Consider the following 23,228-nt stretch of genomic DNA (forward strand, 5'->3'; position numbering starts at 1 on the left):
ACAGTGAGCTCTGATCTCCCTGTTCAGCTCCCTCGCGCGCACAGCAGTGATGCCGGAGCCGGAATATGATGTCAGTCCGGCTCTGGCATCACAAGGAGGCGCGCGAGGGAACAGAGCAGGGAGATCAGAGCTCACTGTTCCATCGCCGCCCACCTCCACCACTCACCTGTCTGCCAGACCTCCCGACTGCCAAGCTGCAGCCATCCTCACTGGACCACAGGGACTTCATGCAGGCAGCCCCACTGCACCCCAGGGACTCCATGCCAGCACTCCTAAAGGTAGGGGGGCTGGGTGGAGTAAAATGTAAAAAAATTAAATTGTATGTGTGTCTGTTAGGGAGTTTGTATGTGTTTGTCAGTGAGAGTGAATGTGTGTTTGTCAGTGAGAATGTATTTGTTCTTGTCAATGAGAGTGTATATGTGTTTGTATGTGTGTCTGTAAAAGAGTGTGTTTGTCAGTTAGTGTATGTGTGTTTGTCAGTGAGAGTGTATGTGTGTGTGTCAGTGTGTGTTTCTGTGTCAAAGTTTGTGTATGTGTCACTGTGTGCATCTAAGTGTTTGTGTGTGTATGTGCCAGTATGTATCAGTGTGTTTGTATGTGCCTGTGTGTATCTGAGTGTGTCAGTGTGTAACTGTGGGTGCAAGTGTGTGTATGTCACTGTGTGTGTATCTGTGTGTCAGTGTGTATCTGTGTGCCAGTGTGTGTGTATATCTGTGTGTCAGATACATATACACACTGACACAGAGATACACACACTGGCACATACAAACACAGATATACACACCTTGACACACACCGGCACATGCAAACACAGATACACAAACCTTGACACACACACACATACACACTGTGTGTCAAGGTGTGTGTATCTGTGTCAGTGTGTGTATATCTGTGTGCCACTATCTGCCAGTGTGTATGTGTGTCAGATTCATACACACTGGCATTCCACGATATTGATACACTATGTCAAAGGGTTCCACAGGAAAAATTAATTGGGGAAACCCTGATCTAAGGTAACCCTGCCTGCTGTAAACATAGCAGTTTCAGAGAAACTGCTATGTTTACATATGGGTTAATCCAGCCTCTAGTGGCTGTCTCATTGACAGCCGCTAGAGGCGCTTCTCACTGTGATTTTCACAGTGAGAAGACGCCAGCGTCCAAAGGAAAGCATTGAGAAATGCTTTCCTATGGACTGACTGAATGCGCGCAGCTCTTGCCGCGCATTCAGCCGATGACGTTGGAAGGAGGAGAGTCCCCAGCACTGGAGAAAAGTGAGTGTTTAACCCCTTCAGCCCGGCGGGAGGAACTATTAACACTATAGTACCAGGAAAACTAGTTTGTTTTCCTGGCACTATAGTGATCCTTTAAATTCCCCACAATTCTCCCTACCGTGGATAACACAGAGATATTAGGTAAAAATAGCCGAATTAGATCCAAACTCTCTCAGTCTGCTCTATTTGCAGTTTGACTGTTTTGGCCTTGAATTTGAAATTTGCTCTGAATTCCCAGCAATCCGCATTTTACTAAAACAGTTTCACAGCATACATTACTCCCATTAGTCCTCTACGTGTTCTCTGCACTGCTCTCCATCCAAACAGACACATCCTGACCCCCAGGAGTAACACGGCAAGTCCAGCGCCTGGTGGCCACAAAAAGGCCAAGTTCTCCTTGGTGTCTGTCTGTCTCCCTGTGAGCTTTACTCAACTTCCCCTGACACCCGTCTACCCCAGACATTCCACATGGCCCGCCCACCCCACTCCTGGCTGAAGCTCTATCCAGTTACTCTGACGCGGTGCGCTGTCCGCCAATGAGAGCTTGGCATACTGCAGGGTGCAAGCGTTACGGCCGTAGCCGGTTGCTAGGGGACCGGACTCTGGGTAACGGGATAGCTGCGCCCAGATGGAGACCAGCGGGGATTACCGCAACGGTTCGAGGTACTCGGGGAGGATGGGGGATCAGAGCAGAGAGTGGGGGTAGGAGCGGGGATTATATCCCCGACACTAACCCTGTAACGTGTATTTATCAAACAGCGAAACCCACACTGTGTCCATATACAGAGATACCACCTCCCTGATGCACTGCCAGCCACACACTGTGTCCATATACAGAGATACCCCCTCCCTGATACACAGCTACACACTGTGTCCATATACAGAGGTACCCCCTCCCTGATGCACTGCCAGCCATACACTGTATCCTTATACAGAGATACCCCCTCCCTGATACACAGCCAGCCACACACTGTGTCCATATACAGAGATACCCCCTCCCTGATACACAGCCAGCCACACACTGTGTCCATATACAGAGATACCCCCTCCCTGATACACAGCCAGCCACACACTGTGTCCATATACAGAGATACCCCCTCCCTGATACACAGCCAGCCACACACTGTGTCCATATACAGAGATACCCCCTCCCTGATACACTGCCAGCCACACACTGTGTCCATATACAGAGATACCCCCTCCCTGATACACTGCCAGCCACACACTGTGTCCATATACAGACATACCCCCTCCCTGATACACTGCCAGCCACACACTGTGTCCATATACAGACATACCCCCTCCCTGATACACTGCCAGCCACACACTGTGTCCATATACAGACATACCCCCTCCCTGATACACAGCTACACACTGTGTCCATATACAGAGATACCCCCTCCCTGATACACTGCCAGCCACACACTGTGTCCATATACAGAGATACCCCCTCCCTGATACACTGCCAGCCACACACTGTGTCCATATACAGAGATACCGCCTCCCTGATACACTGCCAGCCACACACTGTGTCCATATACAGAGATACCCCCTCCCTGATACACAGCCACACACTGTGTCCATATACAGAGATACCCCCTCCCTGATTCACTGCCAGCCACACACTGTGTCCATATACAGAGATACCCCCTCCCTGATACACAGCCAGCCACACACTGTGTCCATATACAGCGATACCCCCTCCCTGATACACAGCCAGCCACACACTGTGTCCATATACAGCGATACCCCCTCCCTGATACACTGCCAGCCACACACTGTGTCCATATACAGAGATACCCCCTCCCTGATTCACTGCCAGCCACACACTGTGTCCATATACAGCGATACCCCCTCCCTGGTACACTGCCAGCCACACACTGTGTCCATATGCAGAGATACCCCCTCCCTGATACACTGCCAGCCACACACAGTGTCCATATACAGAGATACCCCCTCCCTGATACACAGCCACACACTGTGTCCATATACAGCGATACCCCCTCCCTGGTACACTGCCAGCCACACACTGTGTCCATATACAGAGATACCCCCTCCCTGATACACTGCCAGCCACACATTGTGTCCATATACAGAGATACCCCCTCCCTGATACACTGCCAGCCACACACTGTGTCCATATACAGCGATACCCCCTCCCTGATACACTGCCAGCCACACACTGTGTCCATATACAGAGATACCCCCTCCCTGATACACTGCCAGCCACACTGTATCCATATACAGAGATACCCCCCTCCCTGATACACTGCCAGCCACACTGTATCCATATACAGAGATACCCCCCTCCCTGATACACAGCCAGCCACACTGTATCCATATACAGAGATACCCCCTCCCTGATACACAGCCAGCCACACTGTATCCATATAACCCCTCCCTGATGCACTGACAGCCACACACCATATCCTTATACAGAAATACCCCCTCTCTAATACTCAGGAAACCACATACTGTATCCTTACAGACAACAATCCCACACTGTATAATTATATTGAAATACTCTCTCCCTGACATACACAGGCAAACCCACACTGTATTCTCATACAGAAATAACCCATCCCCATACTATGGCAATCACACACTGTATCCTTATCAAGAAATAGCCCCCGATTCACATGCAACCCCATATTGTATCCTTATCCAGAAATACCCTCTCCCCGATACACAGGCAAACCCACACTGTATTCTTAAACAGAAATAACGCATCCCCATATTCGGGTATGTTCTCTCATTTTAACATAGAAGGTTTAGGGGTTTATTTAATAAAAAGTGAATTGTTGTGAGATTAAAAGTTTATTGAAACGTTTTGTATATAATAGTAATAAAGTAATAAAGTAATCTTGTCATGACTGGTTAACTTTAACATAAACCACTCCCAAATGCATTCAATACATAATATTGTCAACATGCATCTGAACTGAGTAATTCCAATCACATTGTCCTGAACTCCCTAGCCATCACTAACAGCGCTGGATAAGGTACTACTATAGCAGCCACAGTGTATGTTCCTGCTGCTCTCCTTCTCACTCATTTCACCAGCTCACTCAATTAAATGCCAAAGAAATGACTGACAGATGGTTGAAGACCTATTTATATATTTTTTTTCTACCATTCAGTACATTTGCTAGAAAATCTGCTAACACAATGTATAGATATAATTGTATGCTATTTTCTTTTCCAATACACGTAGTTATTCTGTCCTAATTTTTTCAGTTTGGTTCATTTCACCACAATTGTTACTAGGGTTTATTCAGTTAGCAGAGAATTGCAGTGAAACTGAAATCGGAATTCTAATGTTTAGGCTAAAATAGCTAAGCTGTGACTAACAGAGATGGAGAATTATTTTCAACACCGTAAGTAAAGAGACCATCCTAAAGCTCTAGTATATATATATCTATATAGCCGCATCAACATAATATATGGGCAGCTTACTGTCTTTCACAAGGACAACCGGCTCTGACGTTTCCAATTCCGTACTTTAATGTGCAAACATGTGTCAACCTAATGACCACCACCTACCATGTGATGACATTTTCAAGCTTTATTAGTATTCAGGAGGCAGCACAGAATACGACATCACAGGGAAGCAAAAAAAATTTTCGACCTCAGTTTTGTAGTTTAAATTTAAATTTGCTACAGTTAAACGTTTTGTACACAGGGTGTTGCTATTTGGCAAAAAGACTAGCAGGCATAGGCAACCTTCGGCACTCCAGATGTTTTGGACTACACCTCCCATGATGCTTTATGGGGGATGTAGTCCACAACATCTGGAGTGTCGAAGGTTGCCTATCCCTGGACTATGGGCTTAAGACCAAGTGTACATTTTATGAACATTTTCTCATATATTGATTTAAGCCCCTCTCCCCCTACTCCAAACCTTATGTCCAACCCTAACATGAATTAAATGTATCCTCAGAGAGGATATGATAACCTAATACAAATAATTTCGGGGCCAGTACAAACCTTTATCTGGAAATATATTCATAAACAAGGCTATACATAGGACACGAGGTCACACATTTAGGCTGGAAGAAAGGAGATTTCATCTAAGGCAAAGAAAAGGTTTTTTTACAGTAAGAGCAATAAGGATATGGAATTCTGTGCCTGAAGAGGTGGTTTTATCAGAGTCCATACAGATGTTTAAACTGCAATTTGGATAAATACTTGCAAAAACATAACATACAGGGATATAATTTCTAATTAGTGGGGTAATAGCTGCTTGATCCAAGGAGACATCTGACTGCTATTTTGGGGTCAAGAAGGAATTTTTTTCCTAGTTTGTTGCAAAATTGGAAGCGCTTCAGACTAGGTTTTTTTTTTTTTTTTTTTAAATTCTTTATTTTTACTGTGCAAGAAAAATTACAAGTATAGCAAGAGTGCCACAACAGCACGCATAGATTAGTCAACAGATTATTCAGATAGGCACGTGAAAACTGCACATTTTTTTTGTATTACGTTGGAACATGCTAGGTACAATTGTGATGTATAGTGAGGAAAACGAAGAAAGCGTTTGTCAGGAAATAGTATATCGTGATGAGACAACAGATTAGGCTAACTGACAATAAGGAAATGAGCAGCCAAGATAAGTATCGATGTGTGTATGCCTTTTAAACAGCTTAAATTCTCGTGTAGGGTAGTGTTACTATGAGTTCAACTGGCATATAAAACATAGTGATCTGTGTGCTGTAACCATCTGGGTTAACAAGAGAGCAAGGAATAAAAACATAGGGAGAGCGTTCCATTATATCAGCCTATACACAGAGTCCCGTATGATCCGTCAGGGTGGGGGCTGGTAGGGCTTGTGAGGTGCTTGGTATAAGCTAACGTTCAGCCCCACTTGCCTTTTGAGGGCCTCCTTTTCAGCCTATGCCCATCGGGGGTTTATAGTTGGCCATCATGGGGGTGTCTTTTGCGGATCTCCCACACTCTTCCATGCTGGCTAGTAGGGGTTGGTGAGTATCCTGCTCTTGTTTTGCTGTCCCCTTTGTTGCAGCCCTGTGCTCAATCTCAGCTCTGAGTCTTCTTATGGGAACCTGCCGGACTGATGTGCTTCGCTTGGGCAGGCTGCTGGGATTGTGGGGTTGCTTAGGATCGCCCTTACTGCGTTTGTGGATGCGGCTGTGAGTAACTGGGTCGGCGTGGACGGTTTCCCGCCACCTCTTGCGCCGGAGCTGAAGTGGTTGGACGGCCGCCCTGAGGGCCAGTAGTGGGGCTCCATAGTGGCGACGGCGGGTCTCCGGGCGGATCCACGAGGCCACCGCCCGGGCCGCTTGAGGGTAGGGCATTCCCCTGATGTGTAGCAGTTCGCAGAAGGCCGAGTAGAGCCAATCTAGGGTCGCCAAGGAGTGGGGGTACCGTAGCTTCTTCTCATTCTGTCTCTTTGGCAGTCGTCGGGGGACCATCCCAGACGCGGCTGGCTTGCTTTTCTGGCAGTTAGGTAGGTTGTCATCCTTGCCTTCGGCTCTAGCCCGCCTGTCTAGTGGGGCTGGCCTCGTGAGGTGGGTTGCGTCCGCCATGTTGCCGGGTCTGTAACATCCAGAGCCCAGGCTTGAGTGGTCGGCAGCAGTTCGATGGGCTGTGTGTGTCCGCTTGGTAGAGACCGGGATAACCCCCGCCGGTCCATAGGGGGGGGAACGGGAGCTCAGATTCTGCCTTGCAGTGCTTGTGGACGGCGAGAGAGCGGCCGCCTCCCCCACCGCCCCCATGCTTGTAGGCCGCAGCATTAGGGAGCACCGACCCATTTCCAAAATCCACGTATGTGGTGTCTATTTGCAGGTCTCGGGTTCCCCTGTCGAGTGGGTACCCCCGTAAGTTTGATCGCGGCCTCCGCTTGTCGGAAATCGGCTTTAGGTCGGGTTAGCTGCGGGAGCAGCAGCGACATGCGTCTGCTCCCTTCTGCGGTCAGGCCCCGCCCCCTCCAGACTAGGTTTTTTGCCTTCTTTTGGATCAACAGCAAAAACATATGTGAGGAAGGCTGAACTTGAGGGACGCAAGTCTTTTTTCAGCTATGTAACTATGTAAAGGACTCAAGATCTTTGATTGAATGCTCATTTGAGCAGAGCCTACTTTACCTTTACTTTTTTTTATATCAATTACTTGTCAAATATCCCCATTCTATAATTGTAAAGAGCTGCAGAATATGTTGGGGCTATGTAAATGAAAATAATCTAAACATATATTTCTAAATTCACACCTTCTATTTTGAACCTGCACCTACATCAATACAACCAAATGGTGCCCTATAATTAACTCCAAATATGTTGCAATAAAGTGCCATTTCTACAATTATGTAATTGGAGGCATTATTTAACTCTTAATATTTTGTGGGAACTCTGGACCAAAAATAGGATGCCTAAACCAGACCCAGTATTTTCAGGACCCCACTCAGTGCTTCAGCCAGGGTCATTCCACTCTTGGCAATATCCCTGCTAGTGAATAACTAAAGTGTGAATTCAACCAAACTCTAAATTTTAGCAAATTGAAATTTGAATGGTAAAAGTGAGGCTAAAATAGCCAAGCTGAGACCGTAATTGTTTTGGAGAACTTTTCTAAATCTACTATTTTGAATTCAGTTTTGATGTCCAGATTTTAGTGAAGTAAGTTCAAAGTGAATTTCAGTATTCCAGCCAATCAGCAGCAGACCCTCCCTCCCAGACCCTCCCACCTCCTGGACAGCATCCATTTTAGATTCATTCGGATGCTGCATTCTTTTTTTTTTATTAGAAGTGTGTTATATTTGAGCATGCTAGGCTTAACGTGCGTATATCATGGCTAGTTGCACTGAGGGTATGAGTATATAGCAGTACATTGTTGTGAAAGATGGCTGTCATGTTTAGGGTGTAGCTTGCACGTTCTCAACTGTGTATTTATATCAGCAGCTCCACCACTAGTTATAAATCAAGTGTGAGTCGCCCCATGAGATGAGACTAGTGAATAATATAATACATGAACGGTTAAGGTAAAGGCATGTAAGGAACTACGACAATAAACTCTTTAGGAGGCGAAATAATGACATGTTTAAACGCTTGCTATTTTACGATTAGTTAATGTGCAGAGAGCAGTTCATGTGATCAAAGGCATGGTGTGGAGGATCGGCTATAGTGGGACATGCTTGGCAGGCTGCTGTTTACTGCTTGTGCTCATCCGATCCGTTCTGGGCGCCAGGTGCAGACCCTGGGAGTCCCTGATACCTGGAACAACAAAGGCAAGTCTCTGGCTGAGTGCCGGGTTCGCGGCTTGAGGTGGTGGAGGCTTGTTTTTTCGGGTGGTTGGATCTGTCCCGGTGGTGCTTCACGTCCGGTGCGGGATTGTGGTGGCTTAAGGTGGAGGCGAGTGCTTGACGTGAGGCAGGCTCTGCATTTCTGTTTGTGCCTCCGGTCCCGTCTTCGACGCCTTTTGCGTTGGTGGATTTTAATGGGGAGTGCTTCGCTTAGCTGTGGTGGAGCTTGTTGGGGCTGTGGTGGAGCTTGTTGGGGCTTCCTGCTTGTTATTTGCTTCCAAAATTGATTAAAGAGTATGTCCAGCTTAGAGTCAATATCCTGCCATGCTTTGCTGGTACCAGGAGGACACGCGGCTGCCGCCATATTGGGAGAGTCGCAGATGAGTATGTCAGCCTGGGCGGCTGTGCTCTGTGCATCCATTAGCTCCAGACAGCCTCTCAGGGGTGGACCGGGATAACCCCCACCGGTCCGAGGGGGGGGGGGGGACGGAGCACCTGCCGGGAAGTAGCTGCTCCTGGGCATCCCAGGATTGGGAGATCGGCCGCCTCTCCCGCCCGGTGAGCACCAGGCCACACTTGCCACGCGGAGGTAAGTAAGACTCTGTCGAGTTGCTGACCGATATTAAGCATGTCGGGTCGGTCAGGGTAGGAGCAACATTGCTGGGTCATCCCCTTCTGGGGTGAAATTCGCTTGTTGATAGCTGCTTAAAGTGAGATATTGAGGGAGCTCACACAAAGTGCGTCTTTCCTCCATGACAGCCATGCCCCGCCCCCCGGAAGCTGCATTCTTAGTGAGAGGAGGGACAGTGTAGCTGCTGCTGATTTAATAGGCAAATCGATAGCTAGGCTAGTGTATTCAGTGTCCACTACAGTCCTGAAGGACTCATCTGATCTCTGCTGTAAGGACAGCACCCCAAAAAGCCCTTTTTAGGGCTAGAACATCAGTCTGCTTTTTTTTTTTTCCTGTGTAATCTAATTGCAGTTGCCTGCCTGCCAGCGTGTGTGTCAGGCTCACAGCGTATACTGTGCCCACTTGCCCAGTGCCACCACTCATATCTGGTGTCACAATAGCTTGCATTTAAAAAAAAAAAAAAAAAAAAAAAACTTTTTTGACTGTAATATAATAGCAGTCAGTTTCCTTCACACGTGTGCGTTTCAGGGCCTGCCAGGGCACAGTGTCACACCAGTGCAACTCATATCTGGTGTAACAGTAGTGTACATTTAAAAAAAAAAAATACAATTCTGACTGTAATAGATTGAATAGCAGTTAGTTGTCTGCAAGCGTGTGTGTCAGACCTACAGCGTCTACTCTGCCAACTTCTGCCAGTGCACAGTGCCACTCATATCTGTTGTCACAGTAGCTTGCACGCATAGTACCACTAATCAAAAAAAAAATGACAGGCAGAGGCAGGCCACCCCGCAGGGGCCGTCGTGGTCGTGGTGCTATGATTCCCTTTGGCCCTAGAATAATGCCCAGTGTTCAGAGGCCACGTACCCTGAACTCAAAAAGTTCTGAGGACATAGTTGACTGGCTAACACAGGACACCCAATCTTCTACAGCTTCCGCTCGGAAGCTTGACGCACCATCCTCCTCCAGCTTAGCTTCGGGCACCTCTCAAGTTACCACTCGCCCGCCTGCCGCCACCACCAACACTAGCACCACAGCCGCTTCACTTGATCTGTCAGAGGAGTTATTTACACATCAGTTGGAAGAAATGAGTGATGCGCAACCATTATTGCCAGAGGATGTAGATAACAGGGATATGTCTCAGTCAGGCAGCATTACACACATGGACATACGGTGTGATGATGATGATGATGTCATCAGTGAGGACAAGGAACGGGACATGGCTAGCTTGGTATCCAGCTTTGTGCAAATTGGGAGTTTGCGGTTGTGCAAATGGACTGTTTGCAGTTGTTTGTGGTGCGTTAAACGGGGAGTTTGGTCTGTCACTGTGAAGCGGGCGTAACCCTTACACTACATGATCGATACAACATCATACCTGATGTTTTAAAGCACGTTATTCCAAACAATTTAGGAATGTTAGGTGATTTATGCCCTTTATGGATTAAAACCAGACTCTGCATCAACTATGTAATTTTCCATGGAGTTTTGAAAAATGCAGAAGAAATATAGTACTTGCTTCTTATTATATCTTTTGACTTAGTTGGAATTTCAGTGAAATTCATTGTAATATTTATTTTTTGAGTGGGTGACAGAGCCGCTTTAACTTATATTTTACAGCGTTTTATCACTTGGTATAATATATATTCTGCATTAAAGAGTTACTCCAAGTCTTTTAAGGGGGTGACCTTTTCTGTATAAAATGACCTATTCAACTCTATGGAGAAGGCTCGCCCCAACCCCCTTGATTTGCTGTAAACCTGCAAAAGAAAGCTTTTACTCGCCTTAAATCCAGGGCTGAGCGAAGTTCCAGGCACTGATCTTCCACACCCCTCTGTCATCACAGTGGCCATGACCATTTCGCTGGCTCAAAGCACATGCCCTGGGCTGTCAAGGTGACGGAGGGTTTAATAAAATAAAACTATATGAAACAGAGAAAGGTGGGAGAGAGTGCAATGTGGGTGGGAGGGGATAACAATCCTACCCTTGCAGGTGCTGTGCATGAAGATTATCTTCTTTTTGATCCCATTAGCCATCTTTATATGAAGAATGAAGAGGGGGCATAACTGGTAACTTGCCAAGGGCCCTGTGATATCTTACTTATTGGAGTTTGAAATAGGGGAGTTTGTTTTATTTATATAAAACACAGATATCCAGAACACATACTCTGCTTATTAACACACATACCTCTATATGTAACTGTTGTAGAATTATTAAAACCTTTATTAAATTTCCCCATTAACTCCATTAACTTCATTATATGACAGATTTTCCTAACAGCATTTAGAATATTAGCAAGAGAATGCATTTTCTAGAAGGATATGAGTAACACCGGAATTGTCAAGTTCCTGTAATATGTAACAATGTATGCCATAGTTAGATCATGAGAACTGAACTAATGAAATGTCCATTCACTAAAAAGCCTTGAACCTGACCTCGAATCTAACAGTACTAACTACTCAAAATTGCGCCTAAAGCCTCGTGCTAGCAAGATGGCGCCTGGGCCATCGTGTCCACACCCGTGTCCAAGATGACGCCACCTCTCGGTGGGAGGTCATGTAGCCGGCCACTTAACACTTAAGCCAATTAATAATATTGATGGGTGGGTATTGACATAGCCACTTAACACCTAACCCAATTAATGATGTTTATTTGTTGTTATCTTGATATTCTATGATGATGTAATTTTGCTCTTATAAGGGTCTGCGAGCCCGCTTTTTAACCAGATGCCATTAAATTTTCTCGAAGTTCTTTTAACCTGAACTCCATGTGTCAGTGTGAATTTACTTCTGCGTATACGCAATTTAATCATCTCAGATTTGGACAGGAACTGATAGACATTCAAACATATTTGTTTGCTTAAAATAATCTATATCATATCTACTTGTCTCCTATGCAATTCTTAAACCTGATTGCATACACTGCCTGTTGTCACTTAATTACCTAATGCTAGATAATGTATTGTTAATATTTTACAGCATCTTGGAAGATGGAAATGCAAAACTTCGCCAGTCAAAGCTGCATAACCAGGTAATGGGGAGGGACATTCTACAAAGACATGGCATAGTATATCTCGGTGTCTTTTACGTGTGCAACATATATATCATGTAGATGGTTAAACAATTGCTCTAATACATCTTCCTATCGGGCCTTAGAGAGCTCTCCTGGAGCAGAAGCAAAGACGGAAAAGGCAGGAGCCACTTATGGTCGTACCAAACAGTGAAGTCAGGCATCGGCGTTCCAAGCCCAAAAAGAATGATGAGCAAGCCCCTCTGGTGCAGCATACCAATACAGGAACTGTACAGTGTGATGTAATCTTGGATGGTGAGCAACACTGGGGTCTTTTGGGGGAGTTAAAAATTGATTAGATTGGGAAAACTGGTAAGGTGCGTGTGTGTTATACTAGAGTTAATTATGCTGTGGTGAATGCGGGTTACAGTACTAAAGTATTTTTATGTAATTATTCCTTCTCCAATGATTTATCTTTTACTCCACTACTGCAGTTGTATGTCACATTAAGTATATATCTTAAAGGGGCACTCTAAATACTCTAGTTCTTTGTAATGGGTATGGTTTGTGAACTCTGTCCCCTTAGTATACCTTAGTTATACACGATAACCTTCATTCAGCATGATACCATTCACTCTCTAAATCTGCATTTAAGGCTGACTTATAGAAACATTTCATTTCTAAAAACTAAATATTAACTTTTCTGGGCAACATAATAAAATCTGTGCTAAACTTCTCAGTCTACCACGGCTCTAGATCCAACAGATGGCTTAAAGGATCACTATAGGGTCAGGAACACAAACATGTATTTCTGACCCTATAGTGTTTGACCCACCATTTTGGTGGCTTGCCCCCCCTATAAAAGTTTAAAACTCACCTTATTTCTAGCGCCGCACCAGTCTGCCGGCGCTGGCTCCGCCCCCTTTGTGGCATCATCGAAATGGACGATTTTTAGCCAATCCAATGCTTTCCCATTGGGTGCATAGGGAAAGCATTGGATTGGCTAAAATTGGCATGGGGTGGGGCCAAATGCCGTTTTTGCCAATCAGGACCTCCTCATAAAGATGCATTGAATCAGTGCATCTCTATGAGGAAAATGCAGCGTCTCCATGCAGAGCGTGGGGACGCTGAACGGCAGGGCTGCTTACTGTGCAGCCCTGAGCCAGGAAGCCCCTCCGGTGGCCATCCAAGAAGTGGCCACTTGGAGGTGTCCCTTGCGGCAATGTAAACACTATCTTTTCTCTGAAAAGACAGTGTTTACATGAAAATGCCTGCAGAAAGCTATTATACTCACCAGAATAACTACATTAAGCTGTAGTTGTTCTGGTGACTATAGTGTCCCTTTAATTTATAGGGTTTTTTAATGATTGAAGCTAATTGCCACCGGGGCTGTACATCCTTGTGACAATGACAGATGGAGTACATAACTCTGCCCCTTCCTGGTCAGTTGAGTGCACACAGCGTAAACTTTACAAAATGTTTTGTGTGTTTATCAATAGGCATTGATGGTCCAGCTGCATTCCTCTGTGGAGACCAGGATTTAAGCAACAAGGTTCATATTCTGTCTGTTGGAGAGACCTGCACTGATGATGAGTTTGATGATGATGATGACATTCTGCAGACCAGCACAAAAGCAGCCAGCTCAAGGCCAGGTTCCAGAGAGGAAAATGCAAGGCCTACATCCAGTGAGGAAAAGCCTAGTTCCAGCAATGGGAAACGCAGACCTGCTTTGCCAGAGACAAAGATCCAAGCAGAACCAGATGTCTCTAAACGTGTCCTCCAAGAGATGCTCCAGGATAGAGGTTCGGTTTACTGCATTGAAATCCCAAGCCACACTGAGTAATGTATAAACAGTGTTTATTGGTAAAGTTATAAAACTGGAACATACCCCATGGAAACCAGTGAAATGGTTGCAGAATGTTTAGGACTTTGTCCCAGGAGAACTCTTTATAAGTACCCCTCATAGTTTCCTTTAATGAATGCCTAGTTCATTAGTTCAATTACTTCATATATTAAAAACATTACCCTGATATTGTAAAGGTAAGTTTATCCCATTATATAATCTATAATTTAACCACTAAGAATTCCTTTTTTTTGTGTCAATCTTTCTTTTATTAAGGCAAAAGTGATGGGTACAGAATAAAGAAAGGGAAATGCATGAGTGGTATACAGAATAGGGTCAGTACAACGAAAACCAATGTTGTTTTACATTTCCAGAATATTGATTAGGCCGAATTCTTTATAATTCAGACCATCGATTTGCATTTTTACCTGTAAATTTTGGCCAAGTGTGTTTTTTTGTTTTTTTTTGTGTGTATTTTTTTTTTTCCAGAGCCCTATATATGAGAAAATGTGCACTTCTCTTTCTTACAGGTATATCAGACAGCCTAAATTTCGACGAAGAAACCTCAGAGGAAGAGGAGGAAAAGTCTGGCAGTACACGGCCAAGTTCAGCATCTAGCAAAAAATCTTTGACAGTGAGTACTCTTAGACTTTCTTGTTTTTCAGTTACCAAACCAGTTGCCATTATCTGTTTAGATCCAATTAATTCTTAGGAGTACATATAGTGGGCCTTTCTCATAGCTATTTGATTCATACACCGTCTTAATGTTTTGATGTCTTTTTTAGGATGTGGGTTCTGCAGAGACTGCACAGATAGGTCTATCGGGAGATGGGCTTGAGGTGGGTGACTTGAAAGAGTTTGTGCTGCGTCCTGCTCCACGTGGAATCACTGTTCGATGCCGTATTACCCGCGACAAGAAGGGAATGGACCGTGGTCTCTATCCCACATACTATATGCATCTTGAAAGGGATGATAACCGGAAGGTCAGTGGGCTTGAAGGAATGAACACAGCTTGTTGAGACATTGTTTAGAAGAACTAAATACTGCTTTAATTTGGGGGAGAGACCATAAACCTCACCAACAGCTTTAAGCAAATTATTATGACCATAATTACAGATGTTGAATAGTATAAGTGCCTGTCTTGAACCAAGGAGTGCCTGGACCTCTATTAATTTACATAATTACAGATGTGGCATAGGCTGCAAACCCCAATGAAATATACTTGGAACTATTCATCATTGAAACAAATGCATACACACATGGGAGAGGCTCTAACGTCAACTTTAACTATTTCTAGCTGCACAATATGACTGCCATCCAATTTTAGAACCTCTTGACAAAAAAAACAGGACTCTCTGCTGCACTAATAGTCCAGTTAATCTGTAATTTTGTAGATAATGCACGGCAGTAGCAGCTTGAGAGCCTTGGGGAAGGTTTGCACCTTTAAGTAGATTGCACCTTCAGGCAGATGTCTACTTTGGCCTTCTCTGGTTTCACATTGTAATTTTTCTTTTTTTTTTTCCCAAGGCTTTTCTTCTTGCTGGTAGGAAGAGGAAAAAAAGTAAAACGTCTAATTACCTCATGTCTATTGATCCAACTGATCTTTCCAGAGAAGGAGATAGTTTTGTGGGCAAACTACGGTAAGGTTGGCATGTGTATTCTTCTTGATATTGGCAGATTCCTCATTCCTTGACTTTTTTTTTTTCTGTTCTCTCCTTTTTCTTTTTTTTTTCTTTTTTGACAATCTTTATTTAATTCAATATCCTTTTTGGTAAAAATTATAACATTAAAATGAATGAAACAAGAAAAGCTATGACAATGACATTCGGTTCCATTAAGCTATAAAATAGAATACATCATTTCGAAAGTACCCCATAAGCAGATATACATAGATATACATGAATTGTCTATTCATGGTGTATATCATCAACAAGCGGGGCATGGTTTATGTTTCCACAGAAAATGAAAGTAATAGGTAAAATTAAGGTGGACAGATTTTAGATGCCACTATAATGTTCATTTAATAGCTATTTACATGAAGTGTATTTTCATTATCAGAGTATGACCATTAATGACAGAGTGCATCTATGTAAGATTGCAGCTTGCTATTTGAATCTTAGCAGTAAGTAAATGTATTAGCCCAACTTACCTAATATTGTAGCAAGGCTTATCTAGATGAATGAACCTAGTGTTTAAGTAGATCACCTAATTCTAGGGTAGAAATTAATTTATGCTACGAGTAGACAGTAGTAATAGGAGACCAGAGAGCAAGTAGAGAAGTAATTAGAAGAGAATAAAATAGGAGAAGCAAAGAAAAAAAGAGACATTGTTGTGATGGTGCGGGCCCCGCACCAAATTCAACAGTTCCAAATGTGCCTATCCCAGGGTACCAAGAGCAAGGAGGGTTCATGTTATCCCTCTCCCATGCTATAAAATCCAACCACGAAAGGCAGATCTCTCCAAACCCCTCTTCTCTGCCATATAGAGCTGCTATAATTGCCTCCATATTTCTAATCTTCTCCATCTTGGCTATCCATTTACCTAATCTCTGAGAGGTTGTATGTTTCCAGAGTGCAGGGATCAGTACTCTTACTGCACTGAGAAAATGCCTAGTGAGGGCTTTTTTACATTTAGAGATAGCGAAAGGTCTGAGCAGCATAGCCTTGGGAGTAAAATCGCCCCCATCACCCACAATCTATGTCATAGACTCCTAAACCTGGCACCAGAAAGGCCTTATCATTGGGCACTTATACCATACGTTGAGCAGCGTGCCTATTCCCATAGTGCATCTCCATCAAGTATTTGGCACTCTTGGTAATACCATATGTAGAAGATGAGGCATGCAGTACCACCGTGACATTGGCTTATAATTGTTTTCCTGAATGGAGAAGCTGATGGAAGAACAATGCCATTGTTTCTCCAAGAATACAGCCTCGAGGTCGACTTCTTAACGTTACATAAGTTTTAGTGGTTCCCCCTTCTTTCCTTTAATGTTATTACTTTCATCCTTTTTGATTGCCAGACATTACACTCTTCCTTTACCTTATATTGTCTTTATTCCTCTAGGTCCAATCTAATGGGTACTAAGTTTACTGTGTATGATGATGGAGGAGACCCAGCTAAAGTTCGAGGACAGACAGATCCTTCTATGTTTCGAAAAGAGCTGGCAGCTATTTGTTATGTAAGCTAGAAAATGTTCTTTTCTCATTCACTTATAATGGAAGGGGCACTCAGATGTCATATTAAAGGTGTTACTGTAACTCCCGTAACTGCTGTCACAGTCTTGTTCTATAGGGACATACTTCCATCATCACTGTATATTTTGTAGTCGTTTATAAAACATTCCATATTTGCTCCTAGCAGTATTTATGTTTTTGCTTATTCTTTTCTAGTGAGGGTACTGGTAAAAATGTAACGGTTGTTGAGCAATATTTATATAATAGGTCTATCTTCTTGTGATTGCTAGGAAACCAATGTCCTCGGTTTCAGAGGTCCACGAAAGATGACAGTCCTGATTCCAGGCATGAACAGCAATGATGAACGCATATCCTGTCAGCCAGAAAATGTGAGTTATGTGTTCTCTTTTAGCTGCCAGAAATTTAACTGCTGTGCAAACTCTGTTCACTGTTAATGAAAACTTTATTCCCTTGAAGGATTCCGAGAGCCTTGTGTCTAGGTGGCTTAATAAGTCGCTTGACAATATAATCGAGCTGCACAATAAAGCCCCTGTGTGGAATGATGATACTCAGTCGTATGTGCTCAACTTCCATGGCCGCGTCACTCATGCATCTGTCAAAAACTTTCAGATTGTTCATGACAATGACCGTAAGTTTCAAATCATACCATCAGTAGAGCCCTCATTTTCTCTGTTTGGGCAACATTGTGTTATTTTAGGGTATATTCACTAATGCCAAATTTACTTAAGCTAATTTGGCTTTTTACATTTTTTTTTTTTTTATTAAATGTGAATTAATTCTCCTACATTTGATTGTTAAAATTCCTCTATGGTTCACCATATTCACTGAGAGAATGTTAACCTAATTGAGCTAAATGGATCCTTTCTATTTTAAATGAATCTAATTGCTGCAGATATTGGGGAAAGTACCTATACAGAATTGTAACAGTGTTTTCTTGCTAACAGAAAAAATGCAGCTTATGTAAGCATAATTTGCGGGTGGGAAGCTTAGGGTTTCCATATAGGATTAATGGAAGGTTTGTATAGCATTAGGAAGGATAACATTTTTTGGTGCCATTCCCCTGGTCTAGCATCAGTGATATCGTAACTACTGAGTGAAGGTAATTAATTTACAATGCATTTATTTGTGAATCAGACATGCCATTTTGGCTAATTTAAACAGAATAAAAGTGCAAAATTGGTTGAAATAAAATTTGTAAATAGCAGAATGGGTTAAAAAAGCTGACTTGTGACAGCTGAACAGTTGTTTATCAAATAGTCTGGCAACTTTAAAGGGACACTGTAGGCACCCTTACCACTTCTCATCGAAGAGGTCCAGGTGCAGAGTTTTTAGTTTGTAAAACATTGCAGTTTTAGAGAAACTGTAATGTTTACATTGCAGTGTTAAAATTGCCTCTTGTGGCTTTCTACTAAAAACAGCCCCTAGAGGCTCTTCCTGCAGTTTCACAGAAATGACGCTGGACGTCCTTGCGTTTATCAAGATGATGTCCATCATACTGAAAAACCTCATAGGAAAGCATTGGGTCAAAACTTTCCTAGGGAGAAGGTTTAATGCATGTGCAGCACTCGCTGCACATTCGCATTAGGTTTCCCCCATCATCTGATGTCGGAGGAGAAGGAGCCCAACTCAGTATAAAATGTGATCTAGTAGACACAGAATAGTATTATGTGCTCCCTTACATTCCCATACACATATTGGTGTGAGGGGAAAACCTTAAGAGGATATAGAGTCCTGCTATTTCCTATAAGTGTATTAATTTGTCATGCTGGTCGAACTCAAACCACATTTAACAACTATTTTTCTTGACTTTCCATTTACAAAAAAAACAAAAAAATTCTCCTTTTTTTTTTTTCAGCTGATTATATAGTTATGCAATTTGGTCGGGTGGCTGAAGACATCTTCACTCTGGATTACAACTTCCCTATGTGTGCTCTTCAGGCCTTCTCTGTCGCCCTCTCTAGTTTTGACAGCAAGCTTGCTTGTGAATGAGAGTCACTTGCTTCGTCCACTACAGTCAATCCGTCATACTTACCCACATCTTCACCTGCCACAATGTTGATCTGGATCTAGGAGTGTAATATCTCTTCGCAAATGTTGGGTGGGCACAATTAGCCACTGTGCCTTCCATGTTTCATAAGAATGCAAAACCTTTTTAGATCTTTAAAAAAAAAAAAAAAAGGTTATAAAGTAATATTTAATCAGTCACATCATATATATATATATATATATATATATATATATATATTTTTTTTTTTTTTTTTTTTTACTCTTTCATAAAATGTCTTTAGCTTTACAACTGCCTTCCAAAAAGCCAGAGACAGAGCAATTCATTTTATTTAGCTGTTCCCAATCCACTTTGAATTTCAGACAAACCACACTTTAGTGAATATCCTTATCTGTTTAATAGGGCTCAGACGTTTTGAAGTCAAAGAGGTTGTACTGTTGTCAAGCTTGCAAAAGCAAGGTAATCATTTTCAGATGATGTCATCATAACACAGCATCATGAGAAAAGTAGGGTGATTTTCTAGGATACTGGAAAGCAGCTGTGATGTCAGCATGTTGTTTTATTATTTAAAATAGAGCAGAGGAGTGTAATACAAATAAAGAACACCAGTATTTTTCATTTGCTCTATTCAAAATTATGTTTTATGTCACATGTGACTGATCTGCTACCCTTCAATAGCACTGAGCTATAGCTGACACAGCACAAAGCAAAGAGTGGGTAGACAATGGCATCCTCTGATGGAAAACACGTATATAAATCTTGATATTCATATATTTTTCTAAATATTCTAATATCCAATATTAAGTATATTGACTCCTCACTCTGCTGCTGTCTCTAACCTTTGATTTACCTTGCACAGTGATGCACACCCTGTGCTTCCATTACTTTGTCTCTTGACAAAAACAGGTGCTCTGTTTTATTTATGACTCTTAAGTGTGGTTTGCATGTTCCCTTCCTGTGAAGCTGTTGTTTTAAAGGTAAACTACAACCACCGTATCCAAGACAGCTTATTGTACGACTGATCCCCTGTGTCAATTCAGACGCATCAAAATGTTTAACACCAAGTTAGCATGACTGAATCCTGTTTAAACACCATCATTGAAAGCTTATCTTTGTATGGTAGGAGCATGCAAAGCCTGTTTATGCAGTACAGATATTTTCTGCAGATAATGACGTGAAATTCCTCATTGTAATACCTCCAGCAGAACTGATGAGCTTATGGTGCTTTTTATCCCCCAAAGTATTTTGACAAAAAACTTGGCTGGACTTTACTCGTAGTCTTCCAACACCATACACACCACAAAATGCCATAGTTTTACTCTGCCTGTGCCTGTTTTTTGTACTTTTGTTTGCCTTTGCTTTGATCTATCGCATAACAGGATCACAAGAAATCAGTTAAGACATTCTACTGATCGATACATGTACAGGCTATATGCAGTAAGTGGATGGGATTCTTTAAATATCCTCTGTAAGCACTTTCCTATAACTCATCCTCTAGAGTAAGGGTTCCAAGCTGTTTGGATATTCATTTAAATAATGTGTGCTTTTAATGGTAAGACCTTTGTATCTAAAAGCCAGGCTTTAGACAGATATTTAGTCACTAAAACAGAAACTGTGGAAATCAGTCAAATAAATTACTACTTTTAAGCTGAAATAGCTGAATTTAAGGGAAGAATTTGATTTAGATTTTTTTTTTGCCTAAATTTTGCTCCTCCATTTTTGTTCTTCCAAAGGGAAACCGTTACTTCCCATAATTTTTAATATTTTGTTTACTTATCCTTCCATAGCTAACAAGTACATGTTTGTGAGATCTGAAGATAAATTTAAATGTAGAAATCAAAGCAGTTGTATTTACCACTATGCCGGAACTGAGTACTTCCATGTTGCCTTTTACTGTCATTAAATATAGATAGTGGAGGAGGAGAAAGAGAACAAACACTCCTGTTCCTCCTCCTCATTTGCGTCGTCTGCTCTGGCTGTTCCTGGACTGAACTGGATGAGAATGTCGGTTGCTAAATCTTTCACAAAATGTTATATGGGATTTTCTGTGTTTAATAAAAAAGTGTTGTTTCCCCTTTTAAGTCCAAATTTAGGGATCAAGCCCCATAGTTTTATGCTTTCATTTTTGTTTTCTATATTGAAACTTTTAATTCTGCTGCTATCTGTCATGACTTCATATGCTGTTTTTTTTATAGATATCTGTGTTGTTTTGTTCTGAATCCATTGATGTTACTGCATGCAATGCCTTACACTAACCCGTGATGCCTATAAAGGGATATTGTGCACTTTGATGTGTCCCCATACACTGTCTGTTAAAACTCTTTGCACATTCTAGACACATCTTTACATTTACAATCAATTGTGGAGATTAAACTAATGATACAAAATGTAAACCAAAGTAGTTCAATCAAGATTCATTTTAAAAGAGTACTCTGTTTTTAATTATTCACTGTTTACCAAATATATTCCTTGGTGGAATTATAACCATAACTTTTTAAATTTGCTGGGAGCTCTTATGGTGAATGTGTAACTCAAAGTTGTACTCCTATTACTGCAGGCCTGCTGGTTGCATTGAATTGTCCCTAATTTAAGGTGCGGTGTGGATCTGTGAGTCAACAAAAAACACAAGTTAGAGAACCTATGTATTGCACAGAACATCTATAGCCTCTGTTTTGATTGCCATAAGGTAGAGCAAGTTTATAGTATTTGAAATTGAGAAAGAACTCGATTACTCTCCCTTTGCAAGAGAAATAATATACTCTACACTAGTCATTGTTGCTTTTTACTCTCTATTACTTTGGTCTAGTGATCTAGTGGAAAACAGAGCTCTATGATTTGAATGTAGAATGTGAGACTTCCCAAATAAATATATATATTTCTGTGCCTAATGCTGCTGTGAACAGGCTTGCCTATTAAGCATTTAAAGTAACCCTTGCATCTTTTTCTTCCATACCCTAGTTTAGAGATGGCTAACATTTGGTGATATTGCCATTACTACTCTAGCTAGTGATTTCAGACGATTTGGGCCTAGTCTGTATTTTAAACATGCAACTATATCTCAGAGCTAAATAAACTTCTACATTGTATCCTATTTGTAATATATTGTACCAACCTGAAGCCTTAATTCATTAATCCATTTTCTGCCGGGAACAGAAGTTTTCAGATCCATACCTCCTTCTTCTAACTGTGCCTAAAAGTGGAAGTTGAATTTCAGAATATACTGTAACATGTCTGAGTGAAAGAGCCAGGTTTATTTGTGTACTATTACACATCATTTGCAGAGAATGTAAACATGCCTGGGCCCAACAGAGTTCCCTACGGGCATATATCATTTTATTTTTTTTGCAGAGAGATGTGCCAATGCGTGTTCTTACACCCTGTAAATTTAAAAACAGTGCATGATCCACCTCTTTGTAATCCAAGAACTATAGGGTCAAGACCAGCCCTACTGTCTGCCTGTTTTACACTTCTAACTTTTAGCGGATTTGTAGGGTATTCTATATAAATAGACCTGAGTTAAGTTAAAAGTGGAGTAATCAGAAATATTTCATGAAAATTGCTCCACGTTCTGTCCCATGATTGTCTTAAAATAATTTTATCATAGTATCATCTCTCTATAAAATAGCAAGGAGAGCATCATTGTGGTGCAAGCGCATCATTGTACATTATTGTGATTTTTATAATGCTGTATAAAGTAAGTGTTAAAATATATTAATGTATTTTCTTATTTCTTTTCAACACAATGTTTATCATTGAAATCAGATGTTTTGTTTTGATCCCAATTAATTGTAGGTGTGGGGTGTTTCTATAACTCTAAATGGGAAACCAAATTTTAGTGACCAGAAAAATCTCCAAACAGGCACTTTATTTCTTAATAATCATGGATTTATCCTTATGGTTGTACTACAATGAAAACATTAATTTTATATTGTATACTTTGTATTTTGGCAATAAAAATCATTCTCCTTTGATCATTAGATCAAAAAATAAATGTTTCCAGCATTTTATTTTGCTAATATGACAGAAGGTGGTGTA

The 23,228-nt window shown here is 42.0% G+C and overlaps 1 protein-coding gene across 1 annotated transcript; it reads left to right on the plus strand.

The window, feature by feature from the left end:
- The first annotated feature begins 1,838 nt into the window (after nucleotides 1–1,838).
- Nucleotides 1,839–19,381, plus strand: TULP3 (TUB like protein 3). The gene is made up of 11 exons (XM_063447741.1): nucleotides 1,839–1,934; nucleotides 12,118–12,169; nucleotides 12,295–12,463; nucleotides 13,648–13,950; nucleotides 14,522–14,625; nucleotides 14,777–14,974; nucleotides 15,519–15,631; nucleotides 17,058–17,172; nucleotides 17,458–17,556; nucleotides 17,645–17,816; nucleotides 19,044–19,381. The coding sequence occupies exons 1-11, from the start codon at nucleotides 1,900–1,902 to the stop codon at nucleotides 19,175–19,177; spliced, it is 1,494 nt and encodes a 497-aa protein (XP_063303811.1). The 5' UTR covers nucleotides 1,839–1,899; the 3' UTR covers nucleotides 19,178–19,381.
- Nucleotides 19,382–23,228: the final 3,847 nt, after the last annotated feature.

Source organism: Pelobates fuscus, chromosome 3 (genome assembly GCF_036172605.1).
Source record: "Pelobates fuscus isolate aPelFus1 chromosome 3, aPelFus1.pri, whole genome shotgun sequence".
NCBI lineage: Eukaryota > Metazoa > Chordata > Amphibia > Anura > Pelobatidae > Pelobates > Pelobates fuscus.